The sequence below is a fragment of the Arachis hypogaea genome, chromosome 2, assembly GCF_003086295.3.
Source record: "Arachis hypogaea cultivar Tifrunner chromosome 2, arahy.Tifrunner.gnm2.J5K5, whole genome shotgun sequence".
NCBI classification, from domain to species: domain Eukaryota; kingdom Viridiplantae; phylum Streptophyta; class Magnoliopsida; order Fabales; family Fabaceae; genus Arachis; species Arachis hypogaea.
Window position 1 is genome coordinate 2544502 of NC_092037.1, and position 18413 is coordinate 2562914.

The 18413-nt window shown below is 33.3% G+C and overlaps 2 protein-coding genes across 8 annotated transcripts; both read left to right on the forward strand.

Annotated features, from left to right (window-relative positions):
• The first annotated feature begins 5995 nt into the window (after positions 1–5995).
• On the forward strand, positions 5996–11363 carry LOC112732746 (putative disease resistance RPP13-like protein 1). The gene is made up of 3 exons (XM_072213147.1): positions 5996–9889; positions 10137–10574; positions 10710–11363. The coding sequence occupies exon 1, from the start codon at positions 6362–6364 to the stop codon at positions 9869–9871; it is 3510 nt and encodes a 1169-aa protein (XP_072069248.1). The 5' UTR covers positions 5996–6361; the 3' UTR covers positions 9872–9889; positions 10137–10574; positions 10710–11363.
• A 2068-nt stretch (positions 11364–13431) lies between these two features.
• LOC112732749 (putative disease resistance RPP13-like protein 1) lies at positions 13432–18212 on the forward strand. 7 transcript variants are annotated; one of them, XM_072213149.1, is made up of 6 exons: positions 13462–16094; positions 16557–16655; positions 17076–17233; positions 17380–17524; positions 17594–17703; positions 17801–18212. In XM_072213149.1, exon 1 carries the CDS (start codon positions 14762–14764, stop codon positions 15572–15574), a length of 813 nt encoding a protein of 270 aa, XP_072069250.1. In that variant the 5' UTR covers positions 13462–14761; the 3' UTR covers positions 15575–16094; positions 16557–16655; positions 17076–17233; positions 17380–17524; positions 17594–17703; positions 17801–18212. The 7 variants fall into 7 exon arrangements, with proteins under 7 accessions (XP_072069249.1, XP_072069250.1, XP_072069260.1 ...); XM_072213159.1 differs by having other exon boundaries at positions 13465–16094; positions 16557–16659; positions 17084–17233; positions 17585–17703; XM_072213152.1 differs by having other exon boundaries at positions 13465–16094; positions 16557–16659; positions 17084–17233.
• The last annotated feature ends 201 nt before the right edge of the window (positions 18213–18413 follow it).

An 18413-nucleotide genomic window follows, 5' to 3' on the forward strand; every position in this document is an offset into this window, starting at 1 on the left:
TTTCTAATGTTTATATTAAAAATAAAAAAATTTAAATTAGTGAATCTTAATCTATAATATAATAATAATATAGTAATTATTTTATATATTGTACGAATATAAATTAATTATTTTTTTATTTATAAAAATTTTAAGAGACTTGAACTTGTTTTATATATATATATATATATATATATATATATATATATATATATATATATATATATATATATATATATATATTTTGATGAATGTGATATATTTTTTTATGTAAATAATCTTTTAAAAAAAATCTAATAGTTAATCTATTACCTTTTTTGTTTTAGTCCAAATTAAATATTTTTTTATTGTCTTTGGAAAGAAAATCTTTTGAGAAATTTAATAATATGTGATGAGGAATACCGAATAAATTATACAGAAACAAATTAAAACACAACATGAAAACATCTTTAAAAAAAGACGTTTTAGACATCTTTATGTGAGTGGCATCCATTCTTAATATATAAAAGTAAATAGATAAGTTTATCCACATTACATTTTAGATTTTTTTTTCTCTTATTAATGTCATGTCAACAACATCGATTATTTGGCAATAATACTTTAGAATCAACCACTCAACTTTTGTCAAATCAACTATTATTTACAAATCAGTAAATATATATAAGTAATAGAAATATATGCAAATTATGGTGTAAAATTACCAATAAAAATAATCAGAAATTAATAATTGGTAACTTACAAAACATTAAATTCATATCCATATATTTATTATATTTTACCGTCCTAAACATTACAATAAATTCATAACCCCAATAATTAATTTATTAATTTTTATAAATAACTCATTAAATATAATAAACATCCATATTACAAATGTCATAATAATATTATTAATCATAATAAATTTTACGTTACAAATATTCAAATTCCATACTATTTGAACTACTTATATAAGTGTCTTATCACTATTCCTTCAAATAATATCAAATTTAACACAAAAAATTTATTTCTGAACTACACAACATCTCAAACTTACTCAATGGAGCATCATTCTTTGGACAATATCACCAAACAAACAGACAATTGGTTTATCAAAGTTCGTTTATGGAAACATTAACACCCACAAATAAAAAGGAGTCTCTTTGCTTAGAAATGATCATATTAGATGAAAAGGTACAAAACAAACATATTTATTATATTTTTAAATTGAATTTACGAAAAAAATACTTTAATTATTTTTACTTTTTATACTTTTTCTATTATTTTATAATACTTTATATATAATTGTATTTTAATATCGTTAAAATTATACTTCTTTTAATATGCTATTTATTGTTCCTTTTCTAATAACTTAAAAAAATAAATATAATCAATTTTTTTTAACTAATTATTAACTATGATTTACTAACACCGCAGAAAACACCTCTTCATATAATTGTGAAGAAAAATATAATGAACAAATTTAAATATTTGTTACAAGAAGAAAAAGTCTATACTATAAAAAAAATTGAAAATAGAAGATGCAAATGATTTGTACAGACCAATTAAAAGTACAATGAAAGCAAACTTTTTACTCATAACTGTTATGAAAGAAATTAAAAACCCAATTTTAAACATTTTCCAACACTATTTTGAATTTATATCACTTGAGACATTGTTTGACAGAGTGGGTCAAAGAAAAATATTAATAGATAATTTCACTTTATATTATTTTAATTATTCTTATTAAAAATAACTTATTTAAAAAAAAACTCTACACATTTTTGTTCTTTTTATTGTAGATGTCATTGAAAAATTGCATACACTAGGAGAAGAAGAAAAAGTAGATGTTAAAGAAAACCCGTAAAAATACGAAGAATGAAAATGATATACCAGCAATTCATTTTTCATTTACATATATAGTTATTAACAAAAGACTAATAATTTTAGGAACATCATATTGAAACTCACTTAGTAGAGAAATCTCTCAAAGCAAATAAACAAAGAAATTACAACACAAATAAAAGGCCAAAAAAATGAATTGTTGCACTCACATCAACATTGGTTAGTGAATACAAAGGTACTATAAAAAATTATTTATTCAAGACATCATTTTTATTTCTAATTTAAATTATTCATTGATTATAGAAAATAACTTCGTCAATACTAATATCATCAGACGAAAATCACATGCACATCAACAGATTAAGGAGAAAGAAAATCATACAAATTCAAGACACATCTTCGGAAGAAGAACATACATGCAAAGATGGAACAAATAACATAACACAATAGAAAGTGCATATAACTCAACAATTCATAAAGAACATGTCTTCAAAAAAACCTACGACAGAAAGAAGAAAACAACGACTCTAACAACAACCAATAAAGAAAAAGAAGGACGAGCGCCATATGAGAAGACTAAGTCCATCAACTAAAACAAATACAAAAATCAAACTACCAAATAAAAATGTCACTTTGTACAACTCCAACATCTAAATTATTTGTACTACAAATTATTTTAAATAAAATATTTTTTAAATTTAACTTTAGTTTACACATATTTAATTTAATTCTACAAAACATAACAATTTTTAATATTTATTATATATTTTCATTAATTTACCACGGGTCAAATTCTAGTCTTAGAGTGAATGATCATTTTACAATGTTAAGTATATTGAAGTGCATTCTATATAACTAGCAGCTTAAAGTTTCCAAATTCCAAATGTGCACACAAGAAGGGGACAAGCTTTGTGAATGAATATACCCGATAACTTTCTTTCATTTTATCTGCTTTCTCTATCTCTTTTCTCTTTTCTTTTAAAAAAAAAAAAAAAAACAAAGAATCAAAACCAAGAAAGGATATTTTTGTTACTTATGCTTGATATGTAATAACAATGACAAAGCAAGAAAGGAAGACCAAAATAGGAGAAATAAAGGGATAAGAGTTAGTGTTTGAAGTTCCACAATTGATTTTAAAAATGTCAATATTCAACAGATCTAGTCAAATTCTCTCTCTAGCTAGAAAATATTATCTTGTTAATTTAACAACAATATTAAAAAATTACTAAACACACACGAGAAGTGTTTTTTTGCTGTATTGATAGAATTTCTCTACTTAGTATGTCAAAAAATTATTAGTATAAGTTCATAAAAATAATTAAAAAAAATCAATATCACATGATAATTCTCATATGAGATATATTTTTGGACATAATAATAATAATGATAACAATAATAACAGTAATAATAAATATGAGAAAAAATACTTATTCTTGGATGCAGGAACAACCTTATTTTAGAGATGCAAGGCAATTAGGTCAATCACTATAGTGAAAAGCTGTATAAGACTAAAGAAGAGTGGCTTAGACATTAAATCATAACTAACTAACTAACAACGTTGAATTAGGCAGCAAGAGACAAAGAAAAAGACATCCATGATCAAGCTACCAGTTAGTGTATTCCTAATCAAATAAATGATAGTATAATCAAACCTTTTCTTATTTAAGTGGAGATTCTTCGCTCATAGTTCTTCAATTTGGAGGTGTGGTTGTGATCTTAGCTCTCAAGAGTCGTGTATGTATGCTTCTTAGTGCTTGTAAGTTTTGAGACTTCTTTGTAGCTTTGATTTGAATACTTATTCGTAGGCTGAAAAACAAATTTTGTATTATACTGTAAAATACTGGTTAAGTATCTTGCCTATGAACCGTGAAGGCATGAATATATTAGAATCTAACAAGAAGGTATCTCTATAGGCAAAACACTATAGTTGTTGATTCAATAGAAGTGAAGAATCACACACTATTAATCACTCAATTCATTAGGAAACCATGTGTTATTATTATTTTTTATCACAAGTACAAGAACCAGTTTGCAGCACTGTTAAAAGAGATCATTATGAATTTTGCTACAAATGTTTTACTGCACAGCAGCATTGACAGATTAAAATGTTCATTATATCATAATTTTATGTAAAATTAACATATATTAGAAATAGCTTCTAAGAAAAAGTTTAAACTCTGCAACAAAATTTCCACAAGGACAACAGTTACATTGGTCACAGTAAAGGCTTGAATGATTTCTGAGTTTGTTCTTGTAAGTTGTAATCTGTGGTGTTATGTTTGTATTTGAATTTGATCAGTGTTAAAAGAAATTAGGAAGTTTCTCGTCAAGTTTCTTGGTGAGGACTGGATGTAGATTCCAGGTTAGTATCGAACCAGTGTAAATCCTGGGTGTCTCTCTCAAAACTCTTGTCGAAATTTGTTATTCGATTCGTCTGTTTAACTTGCAACACAATCTAATGTCAGCCTCAGTAGTTTACTCAAAACTCTGTCCTAGTCTCATCATCCTTTTGGATACTTTTTCTTAAAATTTGCTGAAAAACTATCTGCTGCTGTGTGAATACCTCTCTCATGCACTTAGTATACTTTAGCTGGTATGATAAGATGTTGTCTGCAAGCTTAATTTGGATACTTCTTTGAAGGTTTGGGAACATAAACTCCTAATTATGTTATTGGATTGTAACAACTAGCTTTCAACTAAACTCTAATGAGGATAACTCTAAACTTGATGATCAATGGGTATTGATATTTCACATAGCTCTATCTCATAACATTTCTTGTGAATATCAACTCAAAACAAATTTCCTAGAGGGCCTGAAGATAAAATTCTGAAGTCAAATTTTTGTTCATATACTTTAAGATGGCCTTTTTTATTTTTCAATCTGACATGTATATCATTGTTCAAAAAATTGATGGAGCGTTTCTCAGGGGAATTCCTAGCATGAGTTCTCATTTTATGTTGGTTAGGTAATAAGAAAAGACATAAAAAGCAAGAAAGATCCAAAAACAGAACTCCAATGATGTTCTAATATCGAATTGAAAGGCTTCATGCACTGTGGAAAATGGTTATTTGAGTTTGCCAAATTAGTTGGCAACGATTCAGTGAGGAATATTTCAAAGTCTTCTTAAACTAAATTCAGAGTAGAACCAGTACAAACACATATATTATTATACAATTGATGTTTGCAATATGAAATATCTAATGTCATGATCTTGTTTCTATGGTTTAATAAACTAAAGTTGGTTCATCGGACTAATCGCCTAATTTGACTTGGATATGCCTCGCATATTCCCAAAGATTGATAGCTATTACCTTAGTCGTGACTCATGGCAGAGTTGAAACCTTCCTCAACTTGCAGTTTTGTTGCATCTCTCAGACTTAAAAACACAAATGAAAAGTTCCAAACAAACTATTAAACTAAGACTAAGACATTAGCAACGTACAAGTCATTAAAATAAGACAACTACCATGCATTATTGTTATTAATAACCTCATAATATATTAAGCTTGTTTTGTTTCTTTCTCCTTTGTATTTTATACTAAGCGTAGAAACAAAACTTTTGTCTCTATCTCTACTATTTGGTGCTGAGATTTTTTTCCCTAAAAAAAATATATATTTTAAAAGGAAAAGAAAAGTGGGGAAGAACTCTGCTTGATAGTAAATCCATGATACTACTTGATAAACTGCCTGTAATAGTTTGAATACCATAACTCTTAATGTAATACTGATTACTGATATGTTATATATCATTACTACTTCAATTTGATGCATTTGACAGAGACTACTATATTACTAATAAGAACTTTACTCATGGATGCTGTCTGTGATACTATGCCAGCAACGATAATCGAAGTGAAATCAATATCGTTATAAACTTATCATATACTAATCAGTATCTCTCTGCCAAATTCCTCTACTTGCCTTATTGTTGGGAGAACTTTCATAAGACATAAACTTTGTGAACATGTACATCAAGACACAAATTTTCATCACATATTTACTGTAAAGTAATGTTTGTTAGAAACAACTTCCAAAAGGAAAAAGAAAGAAAAACTAGACCTTAAATCCTTAGTTAATTAGTATTAAGGAAGTTAACATTGCAGCATCAGCATCATTATTTTATTATGAACCATAAACAGCTCAATGATGTTTACTGTGATACAAAATTTCCACAGAGACTACAATTCAATTGGTTTTTCAAAAAGTTAGTTGGAACTTTCTGTGCCTTGCTATCACATTCACATTCACATTGCATCATTCAAAAGCTAGTTAAGATACGATTAAAGGTTTTATGCAATTACCTTGCACCTTCCAAAATAGCAATAACAATAACAATTAAAAATTAAAATATAGTTTTATAATTAAGAGCCATCAAGACACTCCACTACTTTGAAATTTGAATAATTTTAAGTTAGCTCGGAGACTTGCTGGACACCTTCTTTGTACACTTGATTAAGAAACCCCCTCTATTGAGTTCACTATACCCTGCAACCATTGTTCTCTCACCTTTCTCTGAAAATCCATTCACTTTGCTGTTGCTGTTGTTGAGATCATATCATGGCTGGTGCAGTTGTTGGTGGAGCTTTCCTCTCTGGCTTCATTAACATTGTCATTAACAAGTTCCTTACAGAGGATGCGGTCAACAAGGTGTTTGGCAAGAAGCTTGGTTCTGACTTGGTTCAAAGGCTGAAGACTGCTTTGTTGGGTGCTGAAGCTCTTGTTGCTGATGCTGAGATGAAGCAGTTTGGTAATCTCAATGTGAGGAAGTGGCTCGATAGTCTCCGGGATGCTGTTTACTGTGCTGAGGACTTGCTCGATGCTGTCCTCCTCAAAGCCACCACTCAAAAGAATGCAAGATCTTCCTGGTGGTCCCCTAGCTTCTTCATCAACCAAGATAGAGATGACATGGTAGACAAGATTGAAGGGGTGGTTACAAGAATTGAGGATCTTGGAAAACAAAAAGATTTCCTTGGTCTTGAAAAGATTCCCACTGGTAGCTCATCATGGAGGACTCCGACCAGTTCTCTTGCAAGAGGGAATGTGTATGGCAGGGAGGGTGACCAAAAGGCCTTAGTCCAGATGCTGAATGACAACAATGAGCATGACTTGTCTGTGATTGCTATTGTTGGCATAGGTGGGGTTGGTAAAACAACTTTAGCCCAATGGCTGTACAACAATGAGGAGTTTATGAAGGGATTTGATCTGGAAGCATGGGTTTGCGTTTCGGAGAAGTTTGAAGTTGTTGAGACTACAAGGAATGTCATAAAGCAGCTCCATGGAGGTACTTGCAGTCTCGATGATTTCAATTCACTTCACAATGCTTTGAAAGAAGAATTGTCCAATAAGAAGTTCTTTATTGTTCTTGATGATGTTTGGAGTGATGATGCTGACAAATGGAGTAATTTTATGACCCCTTTCCAATATGGAAATAAGGGAAGTATTGTTCTGCTGACTACTCGGGAGGAAAATGTTGCTTCCGCAGTTCAAAATTGTCGGCCTTATTTTCTCGAGAAGTTGTCGGAGGACTATTGTTGGTCAGTGTTTGCAGAAAATGCATCTTTTCCAGAATCAAATGGGAGAGCAGCACTTGAAGAAATAGGTAAAAAGATTGTCAAGAAGTGCGATGGCTTGCCATTAGCTGCAGAAACACTTGGTCGCTTGTTACGTACTAAGCATGATGTTGAGGAATGGAACAAGATACTAATGAGTCATATTTGGGAATTTTCGGTGGAGAAGAGTAAGATTATTCCAGCATTACTGATAAGTTACTTCCATCTTTCTCCATATTTAAAGCGTTGTTTTGTTTATTGTGCTTTATTTCCCAAGGATTATGAATTTAAGAAAGATGAATTAATCCTTTTGTGGAAGGCAGAAGAACTTTTACCACCACCAAAGAGAGGAGAGAGTTTAGAAGAAGTTGGTTGTGAGTGTTTTGATGAACTAACTTCCAGATTATTTTTCACGAAGATTAAAGACGGTGATGATTATTTTGTGATGCATGATCTGTTGCATGATTTAGCAATATTCCTTGCTGGAGATTTCTATTGCAACTCAGATGAACTTGGTGAAGAGGAGGAGATAAGGATTCAGACTCGGCATTTGCGTGTAGATTTATATCGTTGTAGCTCAAAACTTTATAATTCTATTTCTAAAGTAAAATCTCTGAGAACATTATTACTGTTTGGCGGTTCCTCATATTCCAACTGCAACAGTGAAGCGGCAACATGTGAGATATTATCAAAGTGTAAATACTTGAGAGTTTTATCGTTTCATACACTTGATGTGGTGCCTAATTCAATAGGAGAATTGATCCATCTGCGCTACTTGGACCTCTCTTGGACTAATATTAAGACATTGCCCGAGTCTTTGTGCAGCTTGTGTAATTTGCAAACATTGAAGTTACGTGGCTGTTATGAGCTAACTATGCTGCCTAGTGGTTTGCATAATCTTGTGAGTTTGCGGCATCTTGATATTAGAGAAACTGCTTTGGAAGAAATGCCCAGAAAAATGAGCAAATTGAATCAGTTGCACGTTTTAAGTTCCTTTGTTGTTGGCAAGCACGAAGACAATGGAATCCAGGAGTTAGGAGGGCTGGTAAATCTTCATGGATCCGTTGAGATTAAGAAGTTGGAGAACATTGTTGATGTGAAAGAAGCAACGAGCGCAAAGATAATGGATAAGAAGCACATTGATGCATTATGTTTGGAATGGTCTTCAGGTGATGATTTGGTTTCAAGTACACAAAAAGAAAGAGACATGCTCGATAACTTGCAACCGCAGAATGGGTTGAAAGAGTTGAGAATATGGGGATACAAGGGTACAATATTTCCAGATTGGTTGGGGAACTGTTCCTACGAAAACATGACACGTGTATCTCTAAAGTTTTGCAAGAATTGCTGCATGCTGCCTTCACTTGGACAGCTGCCATCTCTTAAGTACTTGCGCATTCTAGGTTTGGATAAGCTGAGGAGTATTGGGGAGGAGTTTTACAAGAATGAAGGAGATCATCATTCTTCGCATATTGCACCGTTTCCCTCACTGGAGACTTTGGAATTTGATAGCATGGCATGTTGGGAGGTGTGGCACGTATCTGAGTCGGAAACTTTTCCTCAACTTAGGAACCTTGAAATAACAAATTGCCCAATGTTGAAGGAAGAGATGCGTAATCAGGTATTCTTCAGAATAATTTCTTCTTTGTCGGATGTTTCCAAAGTTTGCACACTTCGTATAGGCGACCACTATATAAAATGCCAAACCGAGACCATGTTTGTTGATGAGGATACTTTAAGAATTAAGGGAAGTGAATCTGTGATGGAGTCTGCATTGAAGGCACTGATCAGCATCAACCATCTACGTTGCCTCCAAGAAATACACATCTTGAACTGTAGAAAACTAGAATTCCCCCAGCTACCGCAGCACAAGTATGATTTGGTAGACCTACAAATACATAACAGTTGTGATTCACTGACCTCCTTGTCGTTGGATGTCTTTCCCAATCTCAAGAATCTCGATATACATCATTGTAGGAATTTGGAATCAGTGTCAATATCAGAGGCACCACACGCTGCTCTTCAATGTCTCAAAATCTATCGGTGCTTCAAATTAGTGTCATTTGCAGGAGAAGGACTGGCTGCACCCAACCTGAAATCACTTGAAGTGGGAATTTGCGAGCAACAAACGAGGGATCTATCATGGATGCCCAACTTGCACGCCCTCACTCATCTTATTATTTATGGTTTTGAGTGTGAGAACATAAAGTCATACCCAGAGGTGGGTTCGCTGCCTCACCTTCCCTCCCTTACCACTCTTCATATTAAATTATTTGATAATCTGGAGACATTGGAGTGCAACGAGCTTCTCCGCCTCACCTCCCTTCAACAACTACACATTCATTGGTGTCCAAAGCTGGAGAATATGGAAGGAGAAAAGCTGCCTCCCTCTCTCTTGCTACTCACAATGGTAAACTGTGGTTTGCTGGGAGAACACTGCGAGAACAAGCATCAACTAATCTGGCCCAAAATTTCCCACATTCGCACCATTGAAGTGGACTCCAAACAAATTGTCTGAACAGAGATTTCGGTGCAGGTAATTCTCTAATCTTCATGATTCACACATGCTACCACAATTAAATTCACACATGCACAAGTCATACTTATAAACACATATTTTTCAATAAAATTGCAACTACAGAGGAACATAAGAATTAATTACCATGAAATAAAAATTGAAAGACAATTAATATCTTTTTTCGTGTATCCTGCACTTAAGAATTTCTTTAAATATATTAAACAATTGGATGAATCAAATTTACTGTTTTTACCATCCTCTGCAGGTAGCTTCTACCGAGGTACAAGTGCCCAGATGGCTAAAATTTCAGCACATAATCTTCATATTTGGAGAACTGATTTCTGTTTTAGCTTCAGGTAGGTATAGTTACTCTATTCCTCTCTGCAATTTACTTCGGGTTGGAGAATATGGCAGGAGAAAAGCTTCCTTTTTCTGTTACTATTTCAAATTCAGCACTGTCCTTTGCCCGGCAAACGCTACAAAAAGATTTGCAGCTAAACTCTTTATGAAGGTAACATAAACTTGATGGATCTTTGAAGCTGCTCTATCTCATATCATTTCTTATGAAGACCAACTCAAATAGATTTTCTAGGGGCATCAAGAAATAGATAACTGCTATGGTCAAGGATCTACTTTCTTTCTGGATTCAACCATTAAAATGTGCATTTGGCAGCTTCTGTGGCAATTGCAACTTGGTGAGCATGTAAGTACTTTCGTAAAATTTTCAATTGCGGTATCATTATATTGTGTCAATCTTTTCTCAGGCTAAATTTGTCCCTTTCGGTTCTGTTTTTGAAGCTAAAAAGGAATAATACATCATTGTGTATTTATCAAGCAGGTTATGATCATTTTCCTTTGTGTGAGGCCCAAGTAAACACTTTTTGGAGAGTCCCTCTACATCCCAATTAGTGTATTAACCTGAACAAATGAATGATCGGATGGTTAAATTCTTTTCTAGTTTACCTGGAGTTCTTCACTCATAGTCCTTCAACTTTGAGGTATGATTGCAATCTGAGCTCTCTAGCCAAAAAGTTCACAAGCAACGGCCGTCTATTGTATCATTGATTTCACCGTTTAGTTTATGTGTTTATGTTCTTGTACAAGAGTTTTGCATGTATGCTTAGTAGTGCTTGTAAGTTTTGAGACTTGTTTGTAGCTTTGATTTGGAAAATAGTGAAAAATTTTACCTTCCTGTGGGTTTTTTAATCTCACATTGAGAGGTTTTTTTCCCACGTTAAAATTTGGTGTTCTGTTGTTCTGTCTTATCTTCAATTATTTGCTGGTATTAACTATTGCCATAGTGTGCTTATATTATGTTTGGGTGCTTCCAAATTACGCCTTTCACAGGTTTAGTTCAATCCCACCATGATTAGAATAATAATGAAGCTTTTTATGTCTTATCTTCAATTGTGCATGTGTGATCAGTGCTTGTAAGTTCTGAGGCTTGTTTATTTTGTTCCTTTGATTAGGATAATAATGAAGCTTTTTATCTTCTCCCGAGTTTCTTTGGACTCTCACACCGAGATATTTTTTCCCACATTAAATTTTGGTGTTGTATTTTTGTGCCTTCTCTTACATGTTAAAGCTATGATACTCTGCATCTTACCAGCATGAAACAGTTAATTAATTAACTTCTATTCAAAGGTAGGTACAACAGCTTTGTTAATCCCTCGAAATCATATGACCAAAAAATAAAGGTTTCATTAAGAGAATGGTATACTTTTAAGTTTTAATAAACTTTATAATTTTGTGATCATATTTTTATTGACTTGCTGTGTTGTGTTCTATGGTGCATACCGAACAAAAAGCTCAGAGTATTGCTTTAGAATTACTTTTGGTTGATTAAAACGTGCAATTATTTACAAAATATCATATTAAATTCATTGTAGATCCTATACTAACTCTTTCTAATATGAAATTGTTTGCTGCCATGTACTTACTATGTATAGTTTGGCTGATATAATTAGATGTTCTTTGCATGCCTAATTAATTTGGATTCGTTGGCATATTATAGTTCTCTAACTAGTGTGCAAGCGAAAATCCTTCTATAAAAAGGGGAATAAGACATGAACAAAGAATGATACTCCATTTCAACTAAATTGTGCAAGCGATACTCCATGCACATTAATATTAGTTGTGACTGTTATAGTATAAAACCGTTACAAAAGAGGAATATAGAAGCTTGTGTTGCTTGCAATGATTTCACAATTAAAAGGTCACTATTAAAGTATTAAATATAAATAAATAATCAATTAAAAATATTATTCAAAAACAACATGAGAGGACTAAACCATAAATTCAAAAACTTATAGAAAAATACTGTAAAGAGTTTGCTATACTGACATTTTTATCGGTGTGCTCATGAATGTGATTCAAATATCACTATTAAATACAAATAAATAATCAATTAAAAATATTATTGAAGAATAACATGAGAGAACTAAAGCATGAATTCAAAAAACTTATGAAAAAATACCTGTATGGAGTTTGCTGTATAACTAGTAGCTTAATGTTACCAAAATTATCAAAAAAAAAAAAGCTTAATGTTTTCAGATGTGCAGACAAGGAGGAAAAACTTAAAAATGTGGTACCAAAATATTCCTAGTTTTATATAGTGTCCATCGCTGTCACGGGAGACAACACGACTTGCAAGAAAGAATGAAAAGTTAGAGCAAAGGCAGTTAAGCACTCCACTGCTATGAATTTTCTAGGTTACTACCGATACTGTGTCTTGTTACTAAAGAATCAGTGACACCTTTAGAAGAAGAATAACAGTTAGTTACTTAACAATGTAGCATGCATATACCACTTTAATTTCTGCGGAAAGTACTCTTGGTTTTAAAACTCCATATAGTTTCAAGATATAATGTATTTCTCTAAATTTTGTTCGCACAACTCTTAAAAACTTAACTTGCAATTCTATAGCTGTAGGTCTTTTTTTTTAATTTCTGAATCGAACCAGTAATAACTGTAAGAGAATGGCTCCAATCTATTAAAACAGTACTTTAGAAAACAGAAAATAGGTCATGACCCTATAGCCATTACATATTCTCTTCAAAATTTTACATTATGGAAGACTATATAACTTTAAAATTTTACATTCTTATTGAACAATTTATTATTACAATATTAAATCCATTATACGCTAGATAACTAGTTGTAAACTTGTAATAGTTCAAATACATAACTCTTAATATAATACTGAGTAACTGATTTGTTAAATAGCATAACTACTTCGATTTGATGTATCTGAGAGAGACTAATATGGTAGTACTATTGAACCTGGCCCCATAACATAACACGGTGGTTGGAAGTTGAAACTTTCCACAAGATGCATTTATGCTGCATGCATTTACGCTGCGACGACTTGAAGTCAATGCCGTCTAGGCTTAAGCTGAATTATTGGAAGGAGCAGCTGCTCGTCACATCACATCAAATCACACAAAATTTCCACAAAAACTTCTACTCCACGTCTTGCAATCACATGGCCTGTTTTAAAGTTTTGGAAATGAAAGTAACAATAAATTTACGATGCATGCACCTCAAAGGACACCAATATTAATACAGAGCCAACAAGATAGTCCCAAAACAAGTATAAGTCCAACATATTAAAACAGTACTTCAGAAAACAGAGAATAAGTCATGATCCCTAGCCATTATATATTCTCTTCAAAATTTTACATTATGGAGGACTATATAGCTTCCAACACTCTTATTTAACAATTAAAGTGCGGTTTATCTCTCAAAGAAAGACCCTTTTTTTTGTGTAGAAAGAAATAAGAAGTAAAAAAGAAATAATCATGAGCGTCTCAAACTCTCAATCACCGATAAAAGTTTCAGAAAACCGTACTATTGCCTTGCTCGTACAAAGTTGAAACCTTCCTCAACTTGCAATTTCGTCGAGTCTTTCATGAGTTAAAAACACGAGTATAAGACTGAGACATTACTACAAAATTTAAATCCAATTCTTAAAATCTTTTAATATTACAATTTTGGATAAGCCAATAAATTTTAAAAATTTCTATGATATCAAATGATTTTTCGATTTAAATCCAGTTACGGTTTTACATTTTACATGTTTAATTTATTCTTCAATTTCAATCTCAACTACCTTGCTGTTCACTACAAATTCATTTCATTGCATGCATTATTATTAGCTTGTATAAGAAATAATTATTTTAGACTTCTTTAGTTTGTTATGTTTCTTTCATCTTTGTATAAGAAATGCATAACTCTTAATATAGTACTGAGTGGTGACTAGTAACTAATATTAGCATAACTACTTGGATTTGATGTATTTGAGAGAGATTAGTTTGGTAGTACTATTGAACCCAGTCCCATAACATAACACGTTAGTTGAAAATTGAAAGTTACCCCAAGATGCATTTATGTTGCCTGCAAGAAATAAAGTAGAATCAAGGACTAAAGTTAGTGTGAGCCAGCTGGGACGACTTGAAGTCAATGTCCTCTTGCCTGAACCTGAATTATTGGAAGGAGCAGCTCTTCATCATATCACATTATACAAAATTAACGAATAAGTTTTCAATCACATGGCAAAAATTAAAGGTAACAATAGAGAAGTTAATGGCAAAAATGAAAATTACTTTGTATGCACCTTCTGAATTCCAAAATAACAATCAAATACATCAAATTAATAGAGAGCTAGCAAGAGAGTCCCACAAAGGATACCAATATTTAATTATTAGGACCCTCAGACCCCTGTATCGTTAATTATCTTTGTCTTGTTGCCAACAAATTATTGAGAACTGCTTCTTCATCTTCACTGTAAGCTTTGATATACCAACACACAGTTCGGTTACAAAGCCTGCAAGCATTGCATTTTTTACTCACCTTCATATCTAAATTTCCATCACTTGTTGAGATCATATCATGGCTGCTGAACTTGTTGGTGGAGCTTTACTTTCTAGCTTCATTGACATTGTCATTGACAGGCTCCTTACAACTGATGCTGTCAACTTGGTCTTGGGCAAGGAACTTGGCCCGGACTTGGTTGACAGGCTGAAGACTGCTCTGTTGGGTGCTGAAGCTCTTGTTGCTGATGCTGAGATGAAGCAGTTCGGTCAGCCATTGGTGAGGAAGTGGCTCGATAGTCTCCGGGATGCTGTTTACTGTGCTGAGGACTTGCTCGACACTGTCCTCATCAAAGCCACCACACAAAAGAAGGAATGTTCTTGCTGTTCCCTTAGCTTCTTCATCAACCGACATAGAGATGACATGGTAGACAACATGGAAAGGGTAGTTAGCAGAATAGAGGATCTTGGAAAACAAAAAGATTTCCTTGGTCTTGAAAAGATTCCCACTGGTGGCTCATCATGGAGGACTCCAACCAGTTCTCTTGTGAGAGGGAATGTGTATGGCAGGGAGGATGACCAGAAGGCCTTAGTCCAGATGCTGAAGGACAACAATGAGCATCACCTCTCTGTGATAGCTATTGTTGGCATAGGTGGGGTTGGTAAAACAACTTTAGCCCAATGGCTGTACAACAATGAGGAATCTCAAGATAGAAGGGTGTATGAATCTGGAATCAGTGTCAATGTCAGAGGCACCACACGCTGCTCTTCAACGTCTCTCCATTTCTTGGTGCTCCAAATTAGTGTCATTTGCAGGAGAAGGACTGGCTGCACCCAACTTGACTCATCTTCAAGTCAGATTGTGCGAGAAGTTGGAGGCATTACCACGTGACATGAAGAGTCTACTCCCAAGTTTACAGACTTTCGAGATATATGGTTGCGCAAACATTTGCAGGTTGCCAGAGGGTGGTTTGCCGCCTAACTTGAAATCACTTGGTGTGGGAGGTTGCGAGGAACAACTGAGGGATCTATCATGGATGGCCAACTTCCACGCCCTCACTCATCTTACAATTTCAGGTTATCACTGCGACAACATAAAGTCATACCCAGAGGTGGGTTCGCTGCCTCACCTTCCCTCCCTTACCACTCTGAATATATGCTGGTTCTATAATCTGGAGACATTGGAGTGCAATGAGCTTCTCCGCCTCACCTCCCTTCAACAATTGTACATTTCTGACTGCAAGAAGCTGGAGAATATGGAAGGAGAAAAGCTGCCTCCCTCTCTCTTGCTGCTTCAAATTCAAGCCTGTGGTCTGCTGGGAGAACACTGCAAGAACAAGCATCAACTAATCTGGCCCAAAATTTCCCACATCCCTGACATTAACGTCTTCTAAACAGGGATTTCTGAACAGGTAATTCTCTAATCTTCATGATTCACACATGCTACCACAATTAAATTCACACATGCACAAGTCATACCAAAAAATGATAGCTTGATTTGTGGAAAGAAAAGAGTTTTAAAAATGGTGTTTTTTTCTTTGCCTAATCTTTATATTTATGCTTAACCAAATTCATTGTACATATCAAATTAAATACGACTATTAAAATGGTTTCCGAGATTGAAAATGTACTTGTTTCTAATCCTTTTTATTTTTATCAAAGTTACCTATCGTGCTAGAAGATTCAAAGTAAAAGGAATCAGCATGAGGTGTATAAGCTTTCAAAATAAAAGGATCAAATTATTGCTGTATAATCTTTTCAACTGCTTTCTGGATTTGTAACTCTTAAGTTGAATAGATGGAGAGTTATTCATATTATTATACACTCATCTAATGCCTTGTATAATTTCTTTTCAACACGCTATCGATAAACAGTTTTCCCAAGGTGAACTCGATATAGCTAATGTCATTAGAAGGTCAAGTTGCGATGAAGCCATCAGACAACAATTTCATCTCTATCAACTTCACATATTGGTCAGTATCTATCTTTTTTTATTTTGAAATTATTATTTTTAAATAAACTAAAATATAGGCATACCATGAATTTAGCCAATGGTCTTTATCCTGGTATGTGCAGTTTGGACATATATTAAGCTACTTAAGATTCTGTTCTGAAATGTCTATATTGAAAATCTTTTCTTTCTAACTTGTAATATTATGGCAATTAAATTATGCTTGTTGATCACTTTATCTTTCTCTCTAACTGCATTTAACTCCCTCTTTGCAATTTCACTTTTTGGTGGCATTTATGTTTGTTAAATATCATTTCACTGCTGATCCTAAAATCTAAACAATGATCCAACATTACTGCAGTACTATGCATTTGATAACTGTGTGTTTGGTTTTTCTGATGACAAACTCTTAGTCTTGAGATGTTATTAATTTGTGTATTAGTGTGTCAGGAGAAAGCCTCTGAGCTCTGCATGAGATACATTGAGGAATAAGCAGCAATTCAGAAACATGGGAATACCCTTGCTGTCACTTGAGCAGAGAAGGTCAAATATTCTGAAACCGAAACAGTGTCAATTGCAGATATGAAGAGGCTTGATTGAGTATGATTAAGTTGTCCCTTTCAGCACATAATCTCTATATAAATTCAAACCATATTCACATTACCTTCATTCAATCAAAAGAAGTGATTTCTGTTTTAGCTTCAGGTAGGTATAGTTACTCTATTCCTCTCTGCAATTAACTTCAGGTTGGAGAATATGGCAGGAGAAAAGCTTCCTTTCTCTCTGTTACTATTTCAAATTCAGCACTGTCCTTTGCCCGGCAAACGCTACAAGAAGAAGAGTTGCAGCTAAACTCTTCATGAAAGTAACATAAACTTGATGGATCTAGAGGTATTGATCTTTGAAGCTTCTCAATCTCATATCATTTCTTATGGATACCAACTCAAATAGATTTTCCAGGGCATCAAGAGATAGATAACTGCTATGCTGGAGGATTTGCTTTCTTTCTGGTTTCAACCATTAAAATGTGCATTAGGCAGCTTCCGTGGCAATTGCAACTTGGTGAGCATGTAAGTACATTTGTCAAAATTTTGCATTGCGGTATTATTATTTTGATGTCAATCTTTTCTCAAGCTGAATTTGTCCCTTTCGGTTCTGTTTTTGAAGCTAAAAAGGAATGCAACAATGTTGGACACATCATTGTGTATTCATCAAGCAGGTTCTTATCACAGTCCTTCAACTTTGAGGTGTGATCGCTATCCGTGCTCTCTAGCCAAAAAGTTCTTAAACAACAGCTGTCTATTGTATCATTGATTTCACCATTTAGTTTATGTGGTTATGTTCTTGGACAAGAGTTCTGCACGTATGATTAGTAGTGCTTGTAAGTTTTGAGACTTGTTTGTAGCTTTGATTTGGAAAATAGTGAATATTTTTACCTTTCGGTGGGTTTTTTCTCTCTCACATTGAGAGGTTTTTTCTCATGTTAAAATTTGGTGTTCTGTTGTTTTGTCTTATCTTCAATAATTTGCTGGTATGAACAATTGCCAAAGTGTGCCTATATTATGTTTGGGTGCTTCCATATTATGCCTTTCACAGGTTTATTTTATTCCCACCATTCTTAGAGTGAAAAGTAATTTTACAGTGTTACTGTAAAATACAATTTAAGTCTATTACCTAAGAACCATAAATATATAGGGTTCTGGTAAGATTAGAAGACTACAAAAATTATATTAAGGTAGATGCTATATAACTAGTAGCTTAATGTTTCCAAAGGTGCACA